Raw genomic sequence first — 24,567 nt, 5'->3', positions numbered from 1 at the left:
ATCTAACTGGAGCCTCCTGTGTTCCAGTTTGCACCCATTGCCCCTTGTCCTGTCACTGGTTGTCACCAGAAGAGCCTGGCTCCATCCTCCTGACACTCACCCTTTCCATCTTGATCCCCAGGAATGAGTCCCCCCTCAGTCTCCTCTTGTCCAGCTCCAGAGCCCCAGCTCCCTCAGCCTTTCCTCACAACGGGAGATGCTCCACTCCCTGCAGCATCGTGGTGTATAATATATGTGCTGGTATGAGCAAACGTGATGTTACCCATGCATTCCAGGCAGCAAGGCTGCATGCACGAGAAAAATCATGAGCCAAGCCTCTCCTGCTCATTTATATCTGAGGTGTGAAGGACACCATTAAACACAGGCACTAAGGTGACTGATGCTGAGCCAGATCCAAAACATACTAGAGACTCAAAATCCCGTCTTTTAACACCTCACGGTCATTACAGAGCACCTGGAAAATAATCTATTGCATGTGTACAACACCAGGACTGTTCCAAGAGCTGGGACCCATGGAAACTAGAAATACCTCCGTAAAAACAGGGTGTATCTTCTTTTTTCTTTTCTTTACATTCACTGCTTTTGTGTTGAGTTTTTGTCTTGTTAAGCTTGGTGTTTAGTCAAGAGGCTTTTCCTTTTCCAGACCTCCAGCACTTCGAACAGTGCACCAGAAAGAAATGGAACTGCAAAGGCCGGGCAAGGCGCGTGGGACGAGTCCAGGAACCGGCACAGGAAACCACTGGATGGCCTCACAGCCTTAGAAACTGCCCGGACAAACACTACTTTTCTGTTCTAAAACATCTCGCTGCAGAGGATAATTTGAACTTGAGCGTCACATGATGAAACCATAGGTTTGCTAAACATGCAACGTGTATGGTTTGAATGACCTAACCCGAGTTCCTGTTTCCTTTACAGAACTGTGTTTTTGCAGTGAGCGAGCGTCTAGATTTTCCATCGCGATGTACAGCAGCTAAAGAAGTTACTGTAATATATACACCCTGCTTTCTACATAAATAAAAAGGGCTATATTCTCCAAACAATAATTGTATTTCATCTGACTATTCTCAGCCACTTGTGTCTGTGGAGCATTTCCTTGAAAAGGTAAGCGCTTTATATTACTTTGAATACACAATGCTTTATTCATCACAAGAGGCTCGAATTGTGAAGCTAATGTTATCATTTAACGGGTTTAGTTTTGCCTTCTCTGGCAACATTTGAACTACGCAAAGTAAAAATACTGTCTCTGGGAAACATCCTCGGAAAGCTGAAATGTATAATAAAACTAAGCATTAAATAAATGCAAAGGCTGCTTTCCGTAAGTGCTTAAATGCCATTGAAGCAACAGCAGCTGGGTGATGAAATGCTGCTCAGTGGTCTGGACAACAGACTGCGACCATTGCCTGAGCTGGCCCTCAATGTTTCCACCATTGGAAACACCAACCACACCGCAGGAATTGTATAGGCCAGGAAAAACGTCAGCGATGCTGCTTGGAGACTATATTCGGTTACTGCTGATTCACTTATATTCAGGAGAAGTGAAAATAAAAGCTTTTGGGTTCTCAGAAACCGATTCTTTTTTTAGGAGGTTAAGGGTGGGATTTCTTATATCTTTGCAACCTGAAATACTTGCCCGAGTAGAGGAATTTTGACATCACGAGAAAAACAAATGTGGCGTTTTGAATGTCGGTCTCTCGCACGCTGCAGCCTCCCCCATCTTGTAACTCGGCAGGCTTGGTACAAACAGAAAGTGCAAATTCACGTATATGTTAACCCTCCGCCCCCCAAACCTGCGCAGTGTTTGCATGGCTCTATGCAGGACATGCCCCCCAAGGGCTGAGTTTCACAAGGAATATGATGCTATTGCTTTATGAGCGGATGAAAGATTTGCCTTCTAGAGGCTGGTGCCAGAAGGCAGAAAGGCTGCCCTGCCAAACCCTGTCAGAGGGAGAATTCCGCTGCCACGCAGAAATCCTCCGTTTAGGAGCTCTTCTTCCCAAGGAAACAAAGGTTTCCTTGAAATCAACCTCTCTGCTTGCAAGAATTAACCACGGAAGTGAGGACGGGGACTAAACCCACTGAAATCTTAGGGAGCAGGTCCTCTCGGTACCCCGAGTATTCTTGTCACAAGTTGCTGGTTTAAAAGTGCCGTCTGAAGGCCACGCTGGTTGGCTCAGCTCCGTGTGTTGGAAGTGAGGGACAACGTACACGCCGTGTTCCAGAAAGTTTACAAAAGTAATAATAAGAATAAAAATCAAATGTATTTGCTTTAACTGCTGACACACCAGGCAGAGCGGATGTAACGGAGGAAAAGGAGCAGAAAGAGGGAAAAAAGTGAGGCCACATAAGTTACAGGAGAATTAACAACATGTGAATAATGGTCAATTAAAGTGAGGGGGAGCCGAGGTAAAAAGAGACATGACAATATAGGGAAAGATAATGCAAGCAGCATATTGCAAATTTCCCTCACTAATTAACCTGAAGAGTAACAGGAATAGGCCTGTCTCGTGCTATAGCTTCAATATTGTGGGGTTTGACACATGGATGTTATTCTCAGTTACCAGTGAGGAAATAGGAATAAGAGTCAGTTTATATCATGCTATGTTGTGAGGAAAAGAAAAAATTGGGGCTTGATGTGTTTGCACTCTAAACTTATAAACGATTGAGCTAAAAGAATAAGGACTTGAGCTTCCCTACCAAGCAGGGCAGAAACATTAGATGTATTTTACAATAAAATATATGTCCTGGCATTAAATCCAAGAAGCAGCCAAGAGCTGAGGGGATACCAGATTTTCTCGTAGCAGAGCAAAATTATATAATGAATACCTTACTTTTTAATGATGGAAACTGAAAGCGTTTTGGCAAAAAACGTGGTCAGCGGCACTGAGATTCTGAGGTAAATATGTGAGAAATAAACCACCTCCGCTGCTCCCATGCAACACACTTTGGTTTCAAATGAAAGTAGCGTTACCAAAGGTCTATAGAAATCTGCAAATACGTTCATCTTAGTACAGCAAAAGCTGAGAGCTCCTCATGCCGTTGTTATTCTGAGCATACATCTGCTTTAGTGCAAGGAAAGAACTTGACGCTTTGGAAATGTTTTAAAACTGCAAAGGTTTATGGCTTCTAAGAGTTGCTTTACGTGATAGATGAGCACCTTACGGTCATAAGGCTCTCTAAAGCTATCCGTTCTGATGTAAATAAACGTATAGAGGTTACGCCATCTGTGACTCTATCCCATCAATCAGCTGTGGAGGAGTCTGACGTTTCTGGCCGGGTCCAATTTATAATCTCAGTTAGGAAACCCTAATGCAGCGACTTCGTGAGGGGATGAGCAATATGTCTTGTAAAGTGCTACGTATATCCTCAAGTTTCACCAAAACAGTCATGAAAAGAGAAAATATTGAATAAAGAAAAAATCAGATTGTAGGATAAGGTCGTAAGTCAGAAATATCCAGGTCTGAGCATGTTAGAGGGAAGGACGGACACGGATTAGCTGGTGTGAAGTATTAAGCGTATTTAATTGCAGCCACCTGCACATGAGCCACAATCTGAACTAAAAATTGCCACTTGCCCTCTTCCAAATGCAGAGTGAGACACCAGAGCCAAATAAATACAGCCTGACATTATCACTGTGATTTATTTCTTTAAAACAGAAGCAAAACTTCTGGGAATAATTTAATGGGGGGAATTAATGTCTCCAGCATTAACTTCAATCTTATTTGCCAAACCAGAAATATTTCAGCATAAGGTACAAGCTGCTAGCAGGTATTTCTTTCTTCTGAGATGAACACTTTATTGAATTCCAACAAGCGTTATGCTCGTACTGGCTTCACCACAGCAAAGCTGCACGTGGCCTGTTGCTTCGTTAAGTTTGTTTGTGCGGGTCATCCTACAGTGATTTTTCGGAAGTTCCCTTTAAAACAGCACACTGAGAAGTTTTTCCTTATGTCAGAACTGTAATACTTACATTGATTATAAATATACACCTATAGTTGCACTGTTATCCCACCCCTGCAAGTATGTTAATTCTAGGTTGAATGGACTATTTCTGTTCAGTTTAAATCCTCCCCAGACGAGGTAATTTAAAAGACACACACTTATGTTAGAATAACAACATCTAGGTGGAGAGTAAGAATGATATTACCATCATTGTTATTATTTAACAGTAAGGTTAAATACCAGTCTGTGCCTATAAATGAGAGTTGCAACCCAACTGAAGCTATTTCCCGCGTTCATTGTGACACCTGTGAGCAATGAGGCCTGAACACGTGGATCCCCTCCCCGTGATACTGTGCTTGGCCACCACTGGAACATCACAACACGCAGACCGGTGGCTCCAGAAAGAGAAACCAAGGCGATGCACTTTCTTACGCAATAATGGAATACGCTGCATTAAGTCTAGCATTCCTCACTTTGTCTTAAATGCTCAAGGAGTAGCTAAATAAAATCAAAATGACCTTGTTACGGTCAAAGATGAACCCAGTGTCAGTACCAAGGCCAGATCCTCAGCAAATTTAACCAAGATTTGGCATCTTGTTTTTCCTGTTCTTTGATGTGAGGCCATAGGGTTGCTTGGGAAACCCAAAACTATAGCCTTTCTTTCCTTTGCAATTATGCTCCTATAAAAGTGGAATGTTGCTAAGCTGTGTGAAATTCCCTGCAAGGACAGCAAGTGTGCTTAGTTGGCTGGTGCTGTAAAAGTTGTTGCAAAGATAACGGAGCCCATCACAGCGCCACAGCTGAGCTTGAATGTCCAGCCCCGCAAAAGGCCTGATGGGACTAGAAGGTGACGCTGGACACTCTGGTAGAAGACTTCAAAATGTAAATATTTCTTAATTTCTGGAAAGAACAGTGTGGGGTGATGAGAACAAGCTTTCTGCAGATGCTCAAGTGCTTCCACACTCTCCTCTGGCACAAAGTAACTGTCCTTCTGCAGACTAAGCTTAAAAATCCATTGTCAATAGAAGATCCAACCCTGACTTACACCATTTCCTTCATTCCTGAGATTTCTCCTGAGTATTTAAGAAGAGGTGAAATGTAGAAGTTGGAATGTCATGGTCTTTAGACAGGAGATAGTGCGGCCGTGGAGCCAAGAGAAGCGGAGAGCATTGCTGCTGTTGTTCAGAATTGTTCTGATTTTCCCCCCGGTGCTTCAGTACTAACATGGAACATAATCTAGAATGAGACTCATCTTTATTTCTAAAGAGATACTTTGAAATTAAAATATAGATGGGGAAACCACGAGTATGAAGAAAACAAATGGTCAGCCAGTTGACCGCAGCTGGAAGATTTTGCATGTGTTGGTGTTTTGTGGGTTTTTGTTTTCATTTTGTTTTCTTTTTCTTATTATTCTCCTCTCTTCAGTTTGAGCACTTCAGTTCAAACGAGCCCTCCTTAGTGCTTCGTATTAAGTCTGCTGAACAGGAACAAAAGCTCTACTTGCATTTAAGATCTATTTCCTCTCTTAACAAGACATCAGTGTTTCCTGCATGGTGTTCAGAGCTTAAACCACGACCAGGGGCTGACCAACCAGCTTTGCCCTCCTGCAAACGTCCCTGTAACACCCAAACCAACCACCTCCCTGGTGCATCGGTCCTTCCTCTAGTGGGGTCTCTCCCAAAAGAACCTTTTCTACAAAGGAAGAAACTCTGTGTTTAAAAGGGCACAGAGAACACAGCTGAATCAAAATAGAACCGCACAGTTCTATAGAAATGAAATTATAATTCTACAAGATTATATAAACACTTAATCAAAGGCACTTCGATAAGTCAACTTTTCTAATTAAAACCAGTATTAGAATTCCAATTTTGAGGAGAGATTAGAAATATCAGAAGTATGATGTGGTGTCAGAGGTAACCACCATAAATGAACTGTCAGCATTAAGACACTGACTTATCTATAATGAACACGGCTTGAAAACATTAATGCATCTTCATGAACTTTTTAACCAATTTAAAGTTATTTTCACTTGAAGAGTTAACATCACTAGAATCCCTTTATGGAAAATGCATTATGTACAACCAAGTATATCACTCGTTACTAACATGGCTGTATAGAAACTCATATAAGGAGAGTGTCACGGTCCCGGCTGTGCCAGCCGCACGGTCTGCGTGCATTGTGCCTATAGATCAGCTTTGCCTTCAACGGAACGAAATCAAACCACTAAACTAACAGAAAACCGAAATCCTTGGGCAAAATGAAGGATTCTTTCTCCAGAAAACATTCTACACTGTAAAAAATACCAACATGTGTAACTTTTCCCAGTACTGAGGACTGTGTGTGATCAGACATGCAAAATTCATTAGGAATAGGGAGTTAAATAGCTTATGTTTAAAAATATCCGCTGCAGCTAATAAAAAGCATGTTATTTTCTGCATCAATCAGTACAAGGTACACAGAAATTTTCTTTTTGGAATTGAATTAATTATGCTGTTAGGCGGGCTGTAAAATTTCTATATCTATATCTATTACACTTGTTTTTTCATGAGTACATATTACGTTGTCCTACAAAGCTTTTGGGCTTAAAAAAGGATCTTCCAGACATTCATATGGTGGCAGAATTATTATACTGACATATCACAGAGTCATTACAGCTAACAGCCTATCCGTATTACCCTTAAAATTCCCTATTTTCAGGAATTTATAACTCAGCTGTAAAAAATGTTCTTTGCTAAAACTTTATCAATAGGCTTATAACGCACTGGTAATCATTTGCTCAAATTCGAGCATGCAGAAGAGCATTATGTTCTGCAGTTTTATGCAACAGCTACAAGTGGCAGCATTATTAACGTATAAAGACGTTTCACGTGAAAACAGTTTGTTCGTAACGGTTCTTAAACGTCCACATTGATTTTGAACAGGCTCCTCGTGCAGACTGCAGTTACGAAAGGCTTTTGTTCCCCAACAGAAAGGAAGCAAAACAACGAAAGGAATGCGACTCTTCCCTCATATTGTGATTATCTTTGCGTTTTCCTCAGTCAGCTGGCTTCAAATTATAGAAAATTCCCACCCTTGCGACAATACAGTGAAACCATTTAGCGGCTGCAGCCCACACGCCGCAGTCGCCCCGCGTCCTGCCTTCTCCTTTTTTGGTGAAACAGTGAGGAAAAGCGGCTCCATCTCATTGCAGAGCCAATTCCTTCCTCACCCACCCAACCAGCGGCTCTCCCGTTGACTCTCAGGGCAACGCGAGTGCGCTGGGTCCTGGCTGGTGTCTGCATAGTGGAGCTGCAGCAAGGTCCTGTCCGTGTTAATGGAGGGCCAGGGGTTGTGGTGAGGGCAAGAACCAGATAAACAATAAAAAGGCAGATTTCTCTGGCTAAAAGTTTGCTTGAAATTCATATAAGAAACTAAAATCCATCCAAAACTGACTATATTTATCCTGACTGCACGCAATGCGCAAATTAGAGGCATCACAAACTGTACTTTAAAACCTGTTTCACCTTCCATTTGTTTCAGACTCCATCGAACGGGGAACAAGCACGGTGTGGGAGGAAGGATGACTCCTCACAACATGACCTGGATCAGCTACCCAAGCAAGAACTTGGCTTTCACCTCCCCAGAAGAAATCGAAGCCTTCATAGCTTCTCAAAACATCATATCGAGACTCATGCACTGTTACATCGCCCTTTTTGTACCGACCGGATTAACAGCCGGCATATGCATTTTGATCATTTTCATAAAGAATTACTTGCGGTACAAAGTCATAGAAAACTTAGACTTACTTCTTCTACACTTCACCATCAGCAATATTGTCATGATTTTTTTATCGTTTACTGTCATCACTAGACCCGACTATTTAACCACCACCCACCTCGCATGTAACGTGCTGTCGTTCTTTTTCAACTTGGGTTATTTCAATTCTCAGTATGTTCTGATTCTCATTCTCCTCACGCTGTTACTCAAGAGGTTTCCGCCCAGGCCTGCTCTTGGCACAGCAACCCAAAGGCCCATCTTGTGTGTTGGATTTGTACTTATTTCTGCCTTCTGTTTGTCGCTGACTGGGGCCGTGCTGGTTGGCACGGGAAACTATCACTTGAGAACAGACTGCCAGTTAGATCCATTATTTGCATGGCCCGAATACGAGATCGTCAAATTCACCTTTGGCTTTGGAATCCCGTTGTTTCTCCAGATACTCTGTTTTGCTGTTCTCTTCGCTAAAGCGGCACCCACCGAAGCTCCAGCTTTAAAACAGCACCTCCGTACCTACCCTGCTGTGTACATCATAAGCACAACGATGTTTGCATGCCGTCTGTTTTATAACGTTATGATTCTCCTCAGGACAACATTCAAATTACAGAAGAGCGTCGGAACTCCAAAGAACGAGCTCGTGATGAATATTGCAGAAATCGCGTTGTTCTGCGAGAGCTGTGCCAGTTTGGTATTTATACTTGGTTCTCATAAACCATGCAAGGATGAAATACTTAAGGTCATACAGAAGTGCCGAAGGGAGAACGCTACCAACAATCACCTTGAAATACCAGCAACGACAGCCCAGGAAAGCGGGTCTCAGTAACACTTGCTGTTCTGAACAACTGTCCATCCATTTCACCCGTGAGTTTGTTGATGGGTTTTGGTTTGGTTTTTCACTCCTTAAAAAAAGGATGTTTGTTCCTTCTTTGGAACTCGGACTATCTTACAGCTACACGTGCTGGAAGGAAAAAGATACTTAGCCTAATATTTGCAGTTATCTATGAGAAAATATGCAGGGTTGAGCTTGTTTGGGGTTTTTCTCATGTATACATATGTATATTTAAAGTGCCTATTTTCTGCAAGCTTTATTTCAAAGCCAAGTAGACAGAAAAGTACTATTGCCACGGGAACATGCTTTTGTAATAATATCAATGCCTCGGCAAAGACGCCAACAACACCAGAGCAGAAAGCAGCTCTGACCCTACAAACTACTTGTTTTTACAACATTGGTAAAGTCCAGTAGCAGCAGCAGTGAAGTATGGCTTAAGAATCCACTATAGTCCTGAAACAGTATGCGATACCACGAGTCTACTGTAGCACTTGTGTTACATATATACATACACAATCAAACTGAGCATTTCTTCCCTTTTTCCATTTTCCTCTTATAATTTTGTGGGAAGCCTTAAGGTTTTTGTCTGAGTTACTGTGCACAAAAATCAAATCAAATTAATGGAAATGCTGGTCCATAAAGGAAAGCTTCAGGTCCTTTGCGAGGCACTGAACTGGAAAGATCAACAGGACGGCTAATTAAAACTTGTGCAAGAATTAAAGCTTTTTGTTAACGTCCTCTCAGCTTCAACTTTGCATTAGGACTTAGAGCAATTATTGATTTAAGCCATTCATGATAAGTTCATTCAGAAGCATAAAGTCGCATGCCTTGGAAGAGCCACGTTCAATAATATACGAACGAAAAAAGGGCAAAAGCCAGTGCAGAATAGTGTAACTGAGGCATGTTTTTAAAAAGGCAAACAAAAGGAGAGCCCCATTTCCAAACTGAAGTCAGGGCTCTGCTAGAGACAAGATAGGAGTGTTATACGTTTAGAATCCCAGAAAGTGAGGGGTTGAAGGGCCCTGGCAAGCTCATGCAGTGCAATCCCCCCATGGAGCAGGAACACCCAGATGAGGTTACACAGGAAGGTGTCCAGGCGGGTTGGAATGTCTGCACAGAAGGAGACTCCACAACCCCCTGGGCAGCCTGGGCCAGGCTCTGCCACCCTCACCATGAAGAAGTTTCTTCTCAAATTTAAGTGGAACCTCCTGTGTTCCAGTTTGCACCCATTGCCCCTTGTCCTGTCCCTGGTTGTCACCAGAAGAGCCTGGCTCCATCCTCCTGACACTCCCCCTTTCCATACTGATCCCCATGAATGAGTCCCCCCTCAGTCTCCTCTTGTCCAGCTCCAGAGCCCCAGCTCCCTCAGCCTTTCCTCACACGGGAGATGCTCCACTCCCTGCAGCATCTTGGTGGCTGCGCTGGACTCTCTCCAGCAGTTCCCTGTCCTGCTGGAACTGAGGGGCCACAACTGGACACAATATTCCAGGTGTGGTCTCCCCAGGGCAGAGCAGAGGGGCAGGAGAACCTCTCTGACCTACTGACCACCCCCTTCTAACCCACCCCAGGTACCATTGGCTTCCTGGCCACAAGGGCCCAGTGCTGGCTCATGGTCACCCTGCTGTTCTCAAGACCCCCAAATTCATGGGTAAATGGTGGAAAATGTGGAAAAAAATCCATCTGAATCAGAGAAAAAAAAAAACAGCTTTGGCACAGAAGTTGAGCTGTAGATCTGCAGAACCAATGGCCAACACAGGCTGAGGTGTAGGTTGCAAAATTTTAAATGTTTTTTACTGTAACCAAATTTGGCCAAGGAATCATCCCACACATTTGGCTTCGGTTTCAGCCTTTCCTCTCATAGAGGTGGGCAGAACGGAAACAACTGGGAAAGCATCAAATTGTACTAGATCTTGGATAAACATGTAGATGTGGGCTGCAGAGTTCTAAAAATACAGAGATGCGATGAGAAATGCTCAGGTGACCTGACGGTTTCTGAGAAAAGCCCCTCTGATGCTCAAACACGTGCCTTTGTGTGGCACCTGGGTGCTAACAGAGCTGATGAGACTGTTTTGCAGTTGGATGCGTTGGAAAGTCCTCCTGACAGGTTCCACATCGCTGCAAATCAGCACGGGCTGCTTAGCGCAGAAATGTGAGCACAGTCAACAGGCACATCGCCCACAAAACAGCCAAGTGCATCACTGGAAGAACACAGGACATTTGTTCAATAATAATACAGTATATAGATCTAGTGTCTAGATACATGGGTCTAGTCTTAGACATCCAAGTCCTGAAATGTATGGACTATGGCTGCATCACATGCAAATAAAGGGCAATACATAGTCTCACTATGACCATAAGGACCAACATTTCTGCAAGATGTGAAAATCAGCTGGTGAGATGTCTGCATGGTATTATGTCAGCCAGTCTTCCTGTTCAGTTTTCTGCTGCCAGCATGGACAGATGGGTCATTAAAGTACACGACATATAAACAGACCATTATAGAACCTGGTCAGAGTGGACGGACATAGGTAAGAGTCGTCTATCTAAATCCAAGAACCAGTTTCGTACTTGTGAAAGGATTTTTCAGCTGGCATCAGAGGTTTTGTTTTGCACCTGGGAAGGGTGAGATTAAACAACAAGGACTGAAGATCAGCCCTGCAGAAAGAAATGTGAAGAGATGAGCTGGAAGAGCTGTACGTCAGTGGAAAAACTGACAGACTGTGAGCAAGAGTGTGTCAGAAGCTGTTTATTCCAATTCAGACAGAATATCGTGGTTTCCACTGTGCTATGGCTAAGTAGGTTATTTTCTAGTATGGGAATTATGCACGAAGGATTCTACTTTATTCACTGCTTCCATATATTTTATATTTGAGGATGAAATAATAAAGATTGTGTTCCGAGTCCTGAGTTACTCTTAAAGGTGCGTAATAGAAAACCTAGTCAGTAAATGTTGACTGTAGTTAACGTTGGCCAGGACCTGGGGACTGGTCTAATGGTGAATAAATCACAATAAGGCACCTGTAAGGAGCCTGAAGGTTCAACATGGGTGGAAAGATGCTTAACGATCCTCTCAGCAAGGCACCCAGCTAAAGCAGAACCATCACCACACATCGAGGAGAAACAGAACCTGCAGGAGCCTGCCGGGATTTGGGAATGAGTAGGTCAGGTCTTGTCCAGAACGAACCACTACATGTAAGTCTGTGAGTACTCCTGGGTGTAGCTACGGGCTGTTATCTGTGAGACGGGAGGGAATGTACTCGGGTCTCTTCCCCATCCGTGGCTACTGTCCCGGAATAAGAGCCAGCATTTTCTAGATACCCAGTTGTATTGTCATAAAGAAATCTCTGCGTACAATGAAAAGACTTTCTGACTAAATAGGAGAGAACAAAGATAAACAGAAGAGGTTGAAAAATGCAGAACAATAATTCAAATAGGTATGAATATAACTTATAGAAGTGTTTTGTTAAATCGCTCTTTCTAAAGTTACTCAGAGCTTACATTAATGTGCAGTCCTAGAGAAAAATCGACTTGCATCCAGCTGGAATAGGAGGGCAAAGAGCCCTGTGTGCAATGGGGGAAGGAACAGAAACAGACCCCAAAATGCACTCTAAAATAGTCTGATAGGAGGGAGAAGGGACCAGCTTTGGCTAAGATTAAAAGTAATAACCTTTAAATGATTAATAACTTAAAGTGTATTTTTAAGAACAAAATAAGATCTCCCTGCTCAGAGATGTTTTTCCCCTCAATACCAGCAGCAGCTTTGTTGAACACTCACGGCTTCCAGCTTCACCTCCTTTTGAACAGTGTGTTCCAGAAGAAACAGAGCACATATTTTTATAGGCATGCTGTCAAAATTAACTAAAGGGATCTACTTAAACTCAAAGAAGAATATTTTACTTCTGTACTGGTAATATTTGCATCTTTTTAAGACTGGCCTGCTTTTGGGAAAAAAAAAAAAACGTTCAGTAAAAGAGAGAAACGAGCAGGCTGCTCAAGTTTAAGCATTAATTTCTGAGTTGGTAACACATTTTGGAAGAGAACAAGCAGAGACCAAGTGCTCATCTTTGCTGAACCAGCTGGCTCAAATCTGATCTGATCCCATTGCAAAACAACATCTGAGCTAAAGAGAGACCGGATTGGCACACTTGGGTCCTAACTCGAGCTGCTGCACTCCTAAATGTATCGCTGAGCCCGGCCTTAGCTACACTCTGACTTCAAACGCCAGACCCTGAAAGGGCTACAGCTTTATCTTGATTTTGAGGTAGTTGCAGAAGATTTGGTGTAGGGTGAAAGCTCAAATAATTCAGCCAAAGTATGTATAGAACATTTACACCCCATACATTGTGCGACAAACCGATTCACTAATTGGCTAAAATGAACGAATGTGTTCCGCTCCCATGGTACGAGATTCCAGGCAGACAGATGTTCAGGGGCTGAAGAAGTCGGTGTCCACACTACCGGAAAGGTGAGATAGAATGTGGAGATCAATCTACTTGCCAAACTTTGTGAACATTACAACAGCGTCTGTAATTCCTCTGGAGAGAATTTCAGTAGAGATTCTTACACAATTCTTAATTCTCCTGCATATGGTTGGACTGCACTGCAAGCACCCTCAGGCGATTTTCATTCATGGCAATTCCATGCAATATAGTAACTTACTTTCTTTCCGCTTTGTACAGCCCAGTCCTGATCTAATTTCTCCAGGACTCAATAGCTTTGTACCCAAAGCCGCTCCACAGAACCCAAGACTCTCAGACCCCACAGGGCTGGTCCCACTTGTCCCGCTGGAGAAGCGGCCGCGTTGTGGCGGCTCAAGAGCCGCGATGCGCTGCAGCTCTTGGGTTCTTCCCTCCTGCCCTCACACCTCCCACCTTCACCCTCCCCAGCTCCCACTCCTTCTGCAAGGCAACATAGGTTGAAATCTGCTAAATTACATAGACTATCTAAATTACATAGAATATCTTCTATTATACCCCACTTGAAACCTCTTGCTGCACTTAAGTACGTCGTACTTAGACACGTTCATGGATATTATACACAGTGGTTTAGAGGCTGACTATTCCAGATTTAAAAACAAACTGCTAGATTGAGGTGTGACGTTATATGAATGCTGTTGCACAGGCTGTTTCCACGCGCGTTCTCAGCAACAATCAAGATAAGGTACAACAGGCGGAACCATGGTGCTTAATGGCGGCACAACCCTCACTACGTATGGATCATTAGGGCACTCCCTGGAAGGTCCCATGGAACATCAGCAACTGACCGGGAAAGAGAAAGGGCACAACGCTCCTGCTAGAATGAGTTTTAAGCATTTTATGGATTCTGGAAGCGATGAGCGGTGAGATGAAGACAGATTAATCAGTAACGATAATTTGACTGCAGGAACAAGAGCCCGAAGATGTTGTCATCTGGTTTAGGAAACAGGATTCAGAGAATTCACATGGTCATCTCGTAAAATATTTAGTGAAATACAGAACTCACTAATTACGATATAATAATGCAATATAATAATATTAGATTTGGCCTCTCACGCTTCACATTTCTACTAGCAGGGAAAACTGATACTTTGTGTGTCTTTCAAAAGAGATTTTCCTAACGATTCTGGAAGTGTGGCAAAGTGACGTTTCTTATCACAAACTCCAACAAGAAAATCAGCACTCCCAATTACACATTTTCATAGCAAATCAGTTGATATTCACGGCTAGAAAGACAAGGACAACTGGACCAGCCGATTTTCAAATCCAGGCCCCCGTAATTGCAAACAACTGACACCCAGGAGCATAAAGGAAAGTAAAACATCCTTCTGGCCCTGACAAGATCAGCGCAAGCTCTGAAGGACAGAACAAAGTGCAGCAAAGCCACATGATCCACACACAAAGACTCTTTATAATCCTCTTCTTCAGTACAGCAAAATATTCAGACATTCAAAGCTGGTATCACGAGATGTTTCTAACATTACCGTTATTCCAGCCCTATAACGCAATCCTGTTCGTACATTTCTCAGAACACGTCAGGCTCTCTGTCCTCACAACCCTGGAAAAGCCACCCGGAAAACTTCACCCGCACTCGTTTGCACAAACTTTCTTTTAAGGTAAATAGTCTATTCCAAAACTATTTATGAAGAGTCATTGTATAAGAACATCTCAAAAACTTCTTCAGTAACACTGCCAGAGCCCCGTGTTCCTATGCACAGCACATGAATAACATAAAATCAGCAAATAATAGATGTGCCTCAAGGGCACTAAAAGGCCAAGTCCCTTCTACTCTCAGAGCCACCTGTGGGAAGAACTTTTGCTTCACTTTTCTACAGATGGGACCTTTTAATATTCTAAAAATATTTGACCACTGTAATTGAGCAATAAATCCACCATAGTGACATGTTAAGAGTTTACTGCACACTTGTGAAACTGTAACATTGTCTTCTTGAAATCCGAAACGCCGCGATCCCATTTGTCTCATCCCAGCAGCGGCCGAACGCGGCATCGACCTCCGGCAGATGTTAATGGCACAACGTTCGGGTACCCAATCAATAGCATCCAAAGCAACCTACACAAATGAAGCGTTTCTTTTCCGTAAGAAGGGTTTAACTCGCTTTCTGTTCTCGCAACCCTGGCCACCAGTAGGTGGTGTTTGTGGAAATGGCAAGTGGGTTTTTTCCCTCCTACAGCCCAAATGCAAAACTCCACCTGCAACACTGGTGTTCTTATGCAAGACTGAGGCTCCACGTTCTTGGCCAAAGAAGCTGATTTTATCCGTGGGATTTTGAGCTGAGCAACACTAAGTGTGAGGATGACGATGCACCCCTGAAAATTTAAATACAAACGGGCAAAACAGGATCGACTTGAAGGTAGGAAAACTGAAATGTATATTGTCAGTTTAGCAAAGGATCCTTCTCGGCTGCTGGATTCCTCTCAGACAAATGCTGCTCTTTAGATTGTCCAAAGGCTTTTAAAATATACCATACATAGCAGGAATTATTACTTTGTATGTATGCAAAATACGCTTAGTTAAAATTTGCTACTAAATGTCTTAGTTATTGATCAGCTGAGCTGCAAGTCTGAGCAGACGATTTAACGTGAAAACACGCCAGAGGCAGAAAGGACGGCAAAGTGAACATTAGGCAAAGTAAAACCCACAAATACGAGAGAAAACATGCTGCCTAGCTCTAATAAAAAAGAAACCAGCAGAAACAGGGTTAATTCCAGCCTTATAAGGCTGTACAGCAGCACTTCAGCTGCACACAAATTAGAACAACCCTGGGAATCTATAAAGCTTGTTTTATTGCCAAGGACATGGAGCAAGGTCTGCATTTGGCTGTTGTAAACTACCCTTTATTTAAGACGTTTTAAAGCAGAAGAGACTTTGATGTGATTTGGTTTTTGCCTCTGGACGGTCAACAGGTGCCATTCACCGCAGCTTTGGGCACCTAAATACAAGTCTTTACTGATGTCGATGCATCTATGGAGCCCGAGCAAGAACCAGCTCCTGCGCTCGGGGGGAAAATCAGCTCTGCAAAAAGGGAATTAAGGTAAAATAAAAGCGTTTTACAGTATGTGATTACCTGCAATGCTTGTAATTGCTTGGCTTTTGGTGGCCTTTCAGATGTAATTAAAATTTGACCACGGATCGACCTATTTAAATCAATTGCTTAGACTGTTAATTTACCTTTTATTGTAGTCAAAGCAGTTTTACTGCCTTATGCTAAAATAAGACAATGGCACATAAAAGACAACAGTTCACCCAGGACTTCCACAACGGCTTGAAACAAATACCGAACTTTCTTCAAATAAGTGTAATTTCATATGGTTATTTTTGCATGAGGATTTACAGCATGAAAGTCATTCAAGACATAGCAACAGCTACTGTGTATTTATGGCCATTTCATTGCGAAGTAAAAACTCCGCAACAGGTCTCCGTATTTATCTGCTCCTTCTGATAACTTGGATATATTGAAGCAAACTCAGAGCTAAATTTCTGACCTAAACCATTCTAACACTGCTACTCCCTCAGTGGTCTGGGGCTTCTTCTCTCCCAGACTTTACATCAATGGGATTTAAGTCATTAAAATGTGTAAATATGCATGAATTTTACTAGTAAACAATTTCTTTTTTTAATATGTTTTAATGTAATTCAAATCAAGGTCTTTGTAGTAAGGTGGAGATTAAAGCAACTAAAAATATGTCAAGTTTAACACAAAATACCCCGGCTTATCATTTTCTCGCTGTCTTATTTGCTTGGAGTGTCTTTTGTTTCTTCCTCTCCTTTTAAACGAAATTCTAGCAATGCTTCAAGCTCATAGCATTCAGCATTTATAACTGGTATTTTCCATTCCCAGCCGGAAGTCAGTGCAACATAATTAATCACAAAGCAAAGCAGATCGAGTCTAATGATGTTGGTGTAAATCAATACGCTGCTCGTATTACCCTCATGTCTAAAATCTGCCTTTTCCTTCCCACTGGAAGCAGAAGGAACCGGCTGCTTTTCATCCCTGTTGCCTTCTCAGCCACAGACTCTGCTGCTCGACAGCCTTGCGAGATGCTGATGAAATAGAGATGTTTAATATACAAAGCAGTTTTTCTTCAAGAGGCTGAACTCCTATGATTTTCTATATTTCTACATTTTCCAACACCGAATCCCTGAATAGCGCACAATTTTTAACAGATCCGCCCTCACGATATATTATCTAGAACAAATGTCTTTTAATCAAACCTTTGCATGTATACATATATATATATATTTTCAAAGGTGATGTTTCCCACGCGCTCGGCTGTGTCTGCTCAGTCCACCGCAGCACATGGTACAATAATGCAGGAGTGTGAGATTAATCGTTTGCCGCTTGCAAATTGCAGGTCCAAGGATGTTCATTGATTATCAGAAGCAAACCAATGGAGCTGAAATCCCAGTGCCTTCCAACCCGCACGAGGAAACGCTGCTGATGAAAAGCTTTTAATAACGAGATCCAAGTACCAGAATGGTAAAAAGATCCCTACGTCATCCTAAGGCACACAGGAACTGCAAATTCACTCATTCACCATATATAGTGTCCTGTAAAGAAATGTAACTATTTGTTACTGTTATATTTCAGTCCATTTTCAGTCTAATTAGACTTCTAACAAACCTTAATTTCCTATACGAGAGTGTACATCATCTTGCATTCCAGTCAAAATGCTTGCTATGAACTTAGTTGAAAACAACCCCAAATCTGATTTGTTTGGCATTACCACCAAACTGTGAGTATTAATATATTTCCTGAAGATATTTTAACCATGGAAACTTATTCTGCCTCAATATCACCCGTTATATGTAACACCACGACTTTTAACCTAAATGCATCCCATTTGTGTAACGAAAGCCTATCTTCTAGGCTAGCTGATAAATCAGAACACCAACAATACGTTATTGGTCTTTTCTTATCATGCCTTTACACGATATTTCTTTTTCCTATTGGTTTTGTAGGAAACATTCTGATACTGGTTGTCAACATAAGCTTTCGCGAAAAAATGACTATTCCAGACCTTTACTTCATAAACCTCGCAGTAGCTGATCTCATTCTAGTCGCCGATTCCCTCATTGAGGTTTTTAACCTTGACGAAAAGTATTACGATATCACCATTATTTGTACCTTTATGTCTTTGTTCCTTCAGATCAACATGTATAGCAGCATTTTCTTTCTGACATGGATGAGCTTTGACAGATACATAGCACTGGCCAAAGTAATGAGGTCCAACATATTTCGCACTATGCAGCACGCTCGCTTGAGCTGCGGGCTCATATGGATGGCGTCCATTTCTGCAGCGCTAGTTCCATTCACGGCCGTGCATTTACAGCACACCGGAGAGGTCTATTTTTGTTTTGCAGATGTAAAAGAAATCCAGTGGCTAGAAATAACCTTGGGGTTTATTATCCCCTTTGTGATCATCGGGCTTTGTTACTCGTTAATCGTGCGGGTTCTGATCAGAGCCCACAAGCACAGGAGTCTCCGGCTGCGGCGACAAAAGGCTCTTCGAATGATTTTTGTCGTCGTCTTGGTTTTCTTTATCTGCTGGTTACCTGAAAACGTCTTCATTAGCGTCCAGCTCCTCCAGAAGAAAAGCGAGCCTGTCTCCTCAAGCAGCCCATCCTTCAGGCACGATTATCCTTTAACAGGACACATTGTGAACCTGGCAGCTTTTTCTAACAGCTGCTTGAACCCCTTAATTTACAGTTTTCTAGGAGAAACCTTCCGAGACAAACTGCGACTGTACATCGAGCAGAAGACGAAAATGTCAACGCTGCATCGCTTCTGTCAGGCTGCCCTAACGTCTGTCATTCCTGACAGCAACGAGCAATCGGAAGTCTGATTGAGTAGCGCTTGTATAAAACACACGACTGTGAAGCTGTGCAAATAGTGAACAAAATGCTTGCTACTAACAGAGAAAAAGTGCATTTGTGTGTATATATATATATATATAGTATCACTCCGAGTACCGAAGGTTTATATTCAAAATGTTTTTATGACAAGACTTTAATGTAGAACAATACGTTTTAGTCAGATTTATATTTAATTATGAACAGGATTATTAAAAGCTGTGCACTGAAGGAGCTTAATTTTGTATTACACATGTATGAATGACAATAGAGAAGAAAATGTTATCGAGTTAGGAAGACTCTAGATGTAACCCGATTATCAGAGATGCTACTTTGCTGGTGTATAAAAGATACTTCCACTGAAATAATGAGGCTGCTGTAACAGTGGGGGAAAATCATTACAACATATTGATGTGGAGATGCAGCAAACATTGATTTTGTTTTCCATCCAAATATGTTAAGATAAATGACTTTGCTTAGAAGAACTACATAGTGCTATTGTCGCTGTATTCTAGCATGTCTTCCACGGTTAACATTTTTTTTGATCTTAATATAATCTAGCACACTGGTGAGTTTTGTCTGATAAATGTAATCTACTGTTTACATCAGCGCTTGATCAGAACTGAAGTAATCTGTAACTATATTGCTCATCTCAAAGAGGTTCACAGAAGCAAAATGTAACGCATCATTCTATCTTAAGTATTGCCCAAGACAATCTTTCCCAGGACAGACATAATTGGGCCCTCCGTCAGAAAGGCCAGTGCACATACACAGCCATGCACACCTGCCTTCAGATTTAAATGCGGGTCGCACGGGCTCTCTTTACATTAGCAGACCCATTTTGATGGCCAGGACAAAATGCTGTGGCTTGGAACAAAAGTCACGTTCTGCAAAGGAGTATGAAAATTGCTTGGGAAAACGCCAGAAGCCTCAGCTTTTAGAAGGAAAGAACTTAGGTAATGGGGAGCGCGATGAGCTGGGATCGGGTCTGCACGTCGTGCACCATCCATCCCACATCCAGAGACAATTGGCCTTCCAAGATTTTAAGATGCACATTGGTTGCTTAGTTCATTTGAAGATTAATTAACTAAGAAAACAAATGTTAGCACCACGTACTTGAAAACAATAGTTTTTAATTTCTGCTAGAAAATACTTGGGGTTTACATGTGAACGATGTTCAGCAGAGGTTACTGCTGACGTCATGCAGAGGAAGCTGGAGAGTTCCTAGAGACTGGTGTGCAAAATCATTAAAGCATCACTTGCTCCAGCTCTGAAGTTAACAAACTCATTTCACCTCTGTGCTCATTGACGGAAGCACCAGAAATCTGCAGAATAACATGCGCCGTCCTATTTTCAACTGTCATATATGAATTCATTAGCACATGAACAGATTTTAAAGGATGTTAAAGTGCAGACACTTCAAACAATGACCAGAGTTACTAAGCAATAAAGAAAACAGTGGAAACAACAATTCCACTCATATTTCTCACGAAGTACTTAAGAGTTTCCTAGTGGAAGTTTTGGCCACAAAAGACGTGACCTATAAACAGAGAGGCCACAAGACGATGGCTGAATGTGAAGTAGGTAACTCGATATTCCTGCAACTGGAATAGGGACTGCAGGGTGGCGCTGGCAGCCACTGCTGCTGACTGGTGACTGCTAGTCACAGCCCGAGGAAAGTGTCATTTAGTCACATCTTTCCCGTACAACACCAGCTACAACTTATTTCAAGAAAGATGCAAGTATTGCCATGGCCCCCCTGCATAGAACAAGTTTCTAAACCGCACTCACAGGAAATCTCACGCCATCGTGCTACATCACCCAGAGCCCTTTTTCCTCGTTGTTTTCACTTTTGGAATTAGCTATAATTACTCATATCCTATTGACTGCCCATGTACTTTAACCATACGTTGAAAGATGGCTATTTCAGACAACACAGAACTGAAGGAATGGATCATTCTCTTGGCAACGCCATTCCATAAAGTAAGACACATCTCAGCTTACAGATACATTAGGTTGGTTCGATCTTGCCGGGAATAAAGAAGTTATTTGGGATTGCAGGAACACACTTTCCCAATTGGGGCTGTTGCTTGTTTTGTTTTGATGAGAGTAAACTTTCTCTTCCTCCTCCCTTCCAAGGCAGGAATGTGTGTTTTGCCCAAGGCTACGCAGGAGCCCTTTCATCACCCCTGTGGATAACAAATCAAGAAAGTGTCTTTGCTCAGAAGCTTCTAACAATAAACAGACAGAGCAGATGCCTGCTCAGACAAGCTATGGAATGGTTTCTACACGATCCTGATATCACAGCAAAATCTAGGAAAGATCAAATTATTATAGGATGAAGAAAACAGTATTTACTCAATCTCAAACAACCTGTTCCACATTTCAACCCAAATATTCTAAGCTACCCGATGAGTTTCCTCCTGTTGATATTTCGGTACAGGTTTATGACCCGTGCCTGAAATTACTAAAGCTAAACATACCAGTCACTTCAAATAAATAAAAAGTCCTCTCCCAGGTGAAAAAGGGGCACACTCCTCCCCAACCTTTTCGTTTTTAAACACTAACACTTACAGCAATACCATACACCTCTCGTGTACTTGTATATACAACCTGCTTTCTGCAGCCCAACATCTTGCAGAAACTCGTTACCGCAGCTTATCCGTGAACCAAAAGACCTGTGCTTTATGTAGCTTTCTTAAACATTAAAGAGCATGATCATCGGTAAACAAAACCCTTTCTGGACCAGAGAGGAAATGAGAAAAAGAATTGTGATATAACCACTTCACTTTCTTCTCTGGTCTCCCATAAGTTGTTTAATTTAAGGGAGGGATTCCATACGCCTTTCTGAAATGCCGAACTGATGACAACCATGAGATTTAAAAACCTGTTGATCACAGATACAGCCTCCAGGTTCCAGTATAGGTTGGGAAATTACATATTAGAGAGCAGTGTAGGGGAAAGGGACCTGGGGGTCCTGGTGGACAACAGGATGACCATGAGCCAGCACTGGGCCCTTGTGGCCAGGAAGGCCAATGGCATCCTGGGGTGTATTAGAAGGGGGGTGGTTAGTAGATCGAGAGAGGTCCTCCTTCCCCTCTAGTCCACCCTGGTGAGACCACATCTGGAATATTGTGTCCAGTTCTGGGCCCCTCAGTTCAAGGACAGGGAACTGCTGGAGAGGGTCCAGCGTAGGGCAACGAAGATGCTGAAGGGAGTGGAGCATCTCCCTTATGAAGAAAGGCTGAGGGAGCTGGGTCTCTTTAGTTTGGAGAAGAGGAGACTGAGGGGTGACCTCATTAATGTTTATAAATATATAAAGGGTGAGTGCCACGAGGATGGAGCCAGGCTCTTCTCGGTGGCAAACAATGATAGGACAAGGGGTAATGGGATCAAGCTGGAACACAAGAGGTTCCGCTTAAATTTGAGAAAAAACTTCTTCTCAGTGAGGGTGGCAGAGCCTGGCCCAGGCTGCCCAGGGGGTTGTGGAGTCTCCTTCTCTGGAGACATTCCAACCCGCCTGGACACCTTCCTGTGTAACCTCATCTGGGTGTTCCTGCTCCATGGGGGATTGCACTGGATGAGCTTGCCAGGGCCCTTCCAATCCCAAACATACTGTGATACTGTGATACTATTACAGCAAAGGCTCTAAGTATCAGCTCTGCAGACGGGACCAGTCTAGTGTTGGGAAAAGCACACAGGGAAGGAAAAACAAGAATCAAGTTTAAAAATCTCTGTGAAAGAATCCTTGCAATGGTGAACTGCATTTGAAAACAACCCCTTAACACACACATAAAGTCATGAATGCACAGAGTATTATTGAATATCTAGAAACAAAATAAACTTGAACAGCACAAGCTGGCACCAGTCTGAACCTCCACTGACCAAAAGCCTCAGTTTTCCCTCAGCTGTGTAAAAAGACGTGAAAAAGAGTTATCGGAGACCATTTTAACACGTGAAAGAGATGCTGTAACTTTGCATCCTTTAAACAGTTTGAGGAGACAAAATGTACCGACCGTGCAGGCACAACATCCACAGCCAGAAAAGCCCAGTCAGCCTCAAGATGAAGTTTGGTTAATTTATGACCAGCATTGCATGATGTGAGGGGGCGTGTGGCAGGAATTGGAACCCATGAGTCAGGAGATCAGATTCTGTGCAAGACCAACAGAATATGGGCGAGACGCAAGAAAAGTCTCCCCTCCCTTCAAAGATAAGGGTTTGATTTTAATTTAAGGGATGTTATCCCTCTCTTCTGCTCCAAAAGTCGCACCTTATCCATTCAGACCATCAGACAACTATTTAAACTTTCATCATAGAACCGCACAGGGCCAAATTCATTGTTTAATTCAGTTGATTGGGCCACATCTTTGCAATAGAAGTTCAGGCTTACATTGCCAGTTACATCTAGAGCAGCCCATCAATACACAGACCGAGCTATTCCTCCTTCAGTGACCGTCTACGTTAAGAAATTATTATCATTTTTACATTCTGTTTAAAAAATACATCACAAATAAACCATTTCCACCTTGGAATTGCACTTTATCTTTTTATGTTAAATCCGCAACAAGAGCTGATAAGGAACAAGCCATTTTTAAGACACGAACGCAGACCATCCTTCCTGCATCCCCAGGCCGTGCTGCCTGGAGCTGAACCGCGGTAAGTGCCCTGTGCTGTGTTTGAAAGACACACACGCTGGATTTGAAAACCTCACCAGCCTCCATTCATATCCATAATTTAGGTGGCCTTCCTTCAGTGCTATTGTCCAAACTATTTATTCCACATTGACATATGATACACTGAAATTTTTAGCCCTTGGCTCTTGGCTTCCTTTTAGACTCCCATTCCATCACACGGCAGCAAAACACGGCCAGGAGCTCAGAATAAACACTGCGGAGCGGGGCAGCCACCCAAGACGACAAGGGAAGAGCAGAGCCTTCCCGGGACTTCACACAGGGCAGGATCAGCTCATTCCTTCCAACTCAGCCTCGTATCCGCTATTTTTCACATACGCACACTGAATTCCACTATAAAATTTAATGATCTTCCGTGTTCCACAAAGTCACCTGTTTACAATGGCTCCTGAAGTTGTTCGACCCTGGTGATGAAACCGTGTCCAAGTTTCTAACCTGCTTTCTGAAGTTGTTCAAACAGTCTGCTGCAGTTATAGACAGAAGTTTTCAAGTTCTGAACTAACAAGCTACCGAACTACTCACTGCCAAAAAGTGAAACCGTAACTTTTAAATATACCTACTCTAAATAAGTATTTGATGCAGCGGAGTAAGCCTTTCCAAAGCAGCAACTCCGCTTACCAGTCCCAACTCACTTGACAGCAGCATAACAGCAAATAAGATTTTCTTCCTTTCATTCTCCCTCCCTTCACAACTACAGAAGAGAAACAGCCTCTACCTGACTACAGAAACCTTCTAACTCTTGTGTTCCAGTACTTAGGAGCTAAGCACACCCAGCAAATTGAGAGAGAAAGCAAGGCAAGAACTCACTTAAATGATGTGACAATATCCCAAACATCCATCTGATCACTGAGTAGCAAGACAGGATACAGATAGTGACGCGTGCGGGAACATCATTGACAAACTCGCTTGGCTTTCAAATACATAAAGTCAGAAGAATTACTTCTGATATTAAAAGCTTAATACTCTTGGAACAGTGAGAAATGTGACAGGGTATTTTCTTACTCTAAT

At 42.6% G+C, this 24,567-nt stretch overlaps 3 protein-coding genes across 5 annotated transcripts in view; 2 read left to right on the top strand and 1 right to left on the bottom strand.

Annotated features, from left to right (window-relative positions):
• The window catches only part of C15H7orf50 (chromosome 15 C7orf50 homolog), a 101,472-nt gene that overhangs the window by 66,096 nt on the left and 10,809 nt on the right, over window positions 1-24,567 (bottom strand). The gene's annotated exons all lie outside the window — the stretch shown is intronic.
• On the top strand, window positions 133-11,428 carry LOC135575520 (rhodopsin-like). The gene is made up of 2 exons (XM_065031518.1): window positions 133-1,101; window positions 7,459-11,428. Exon 2 carries the CDS (start codon window positions 7,499-7,501, stop codon window positions 8,513-8,515), a length of 1,017 nt encoding a protein of 338 aa, XP_064887590.1. The 5' UTR covers window positions 133-1,101; window positions 7,459-7,498; the 3' UTR covers window positions 8,516-11,428.
• On the top strand, window positions 13,253-20,339 carry GPER1 (G protein-coupled estrogen receptor 1). Its single transcript, XM_005504526.3, is given in 3 exon segments — window positions 13,253-15,368; window positions 15,922-16,049; window positions 17,371-20,339. A coding segment is annotated over 1 exon segment (1,122 nt). The 5' UTR covers window positions 13,253-15,368; window positions 15,922-16,049; window positions 17,371-17,787; the 3' UTR covers window positions 18,910-20,339.

This window comes from Columba livia, chromosome 15 (assembly GCF_036013475.1).
Source record: "Columba livia isolate bColLiv1 breed racing homer chromosome 15, bColLiv1.pat.W.v2, whole genome shotgun sequence".
In the NCBI taxonomy this organism is placed as follows: domain Eukaryota; kingdom Metazoa; phylum Chordata; class Aves; order Columbiformes; family Columbidae; genus Columba; species Columba livia.
This window is presented reverse-complemented; position numbering and strand designations above follow the sequence as displayed.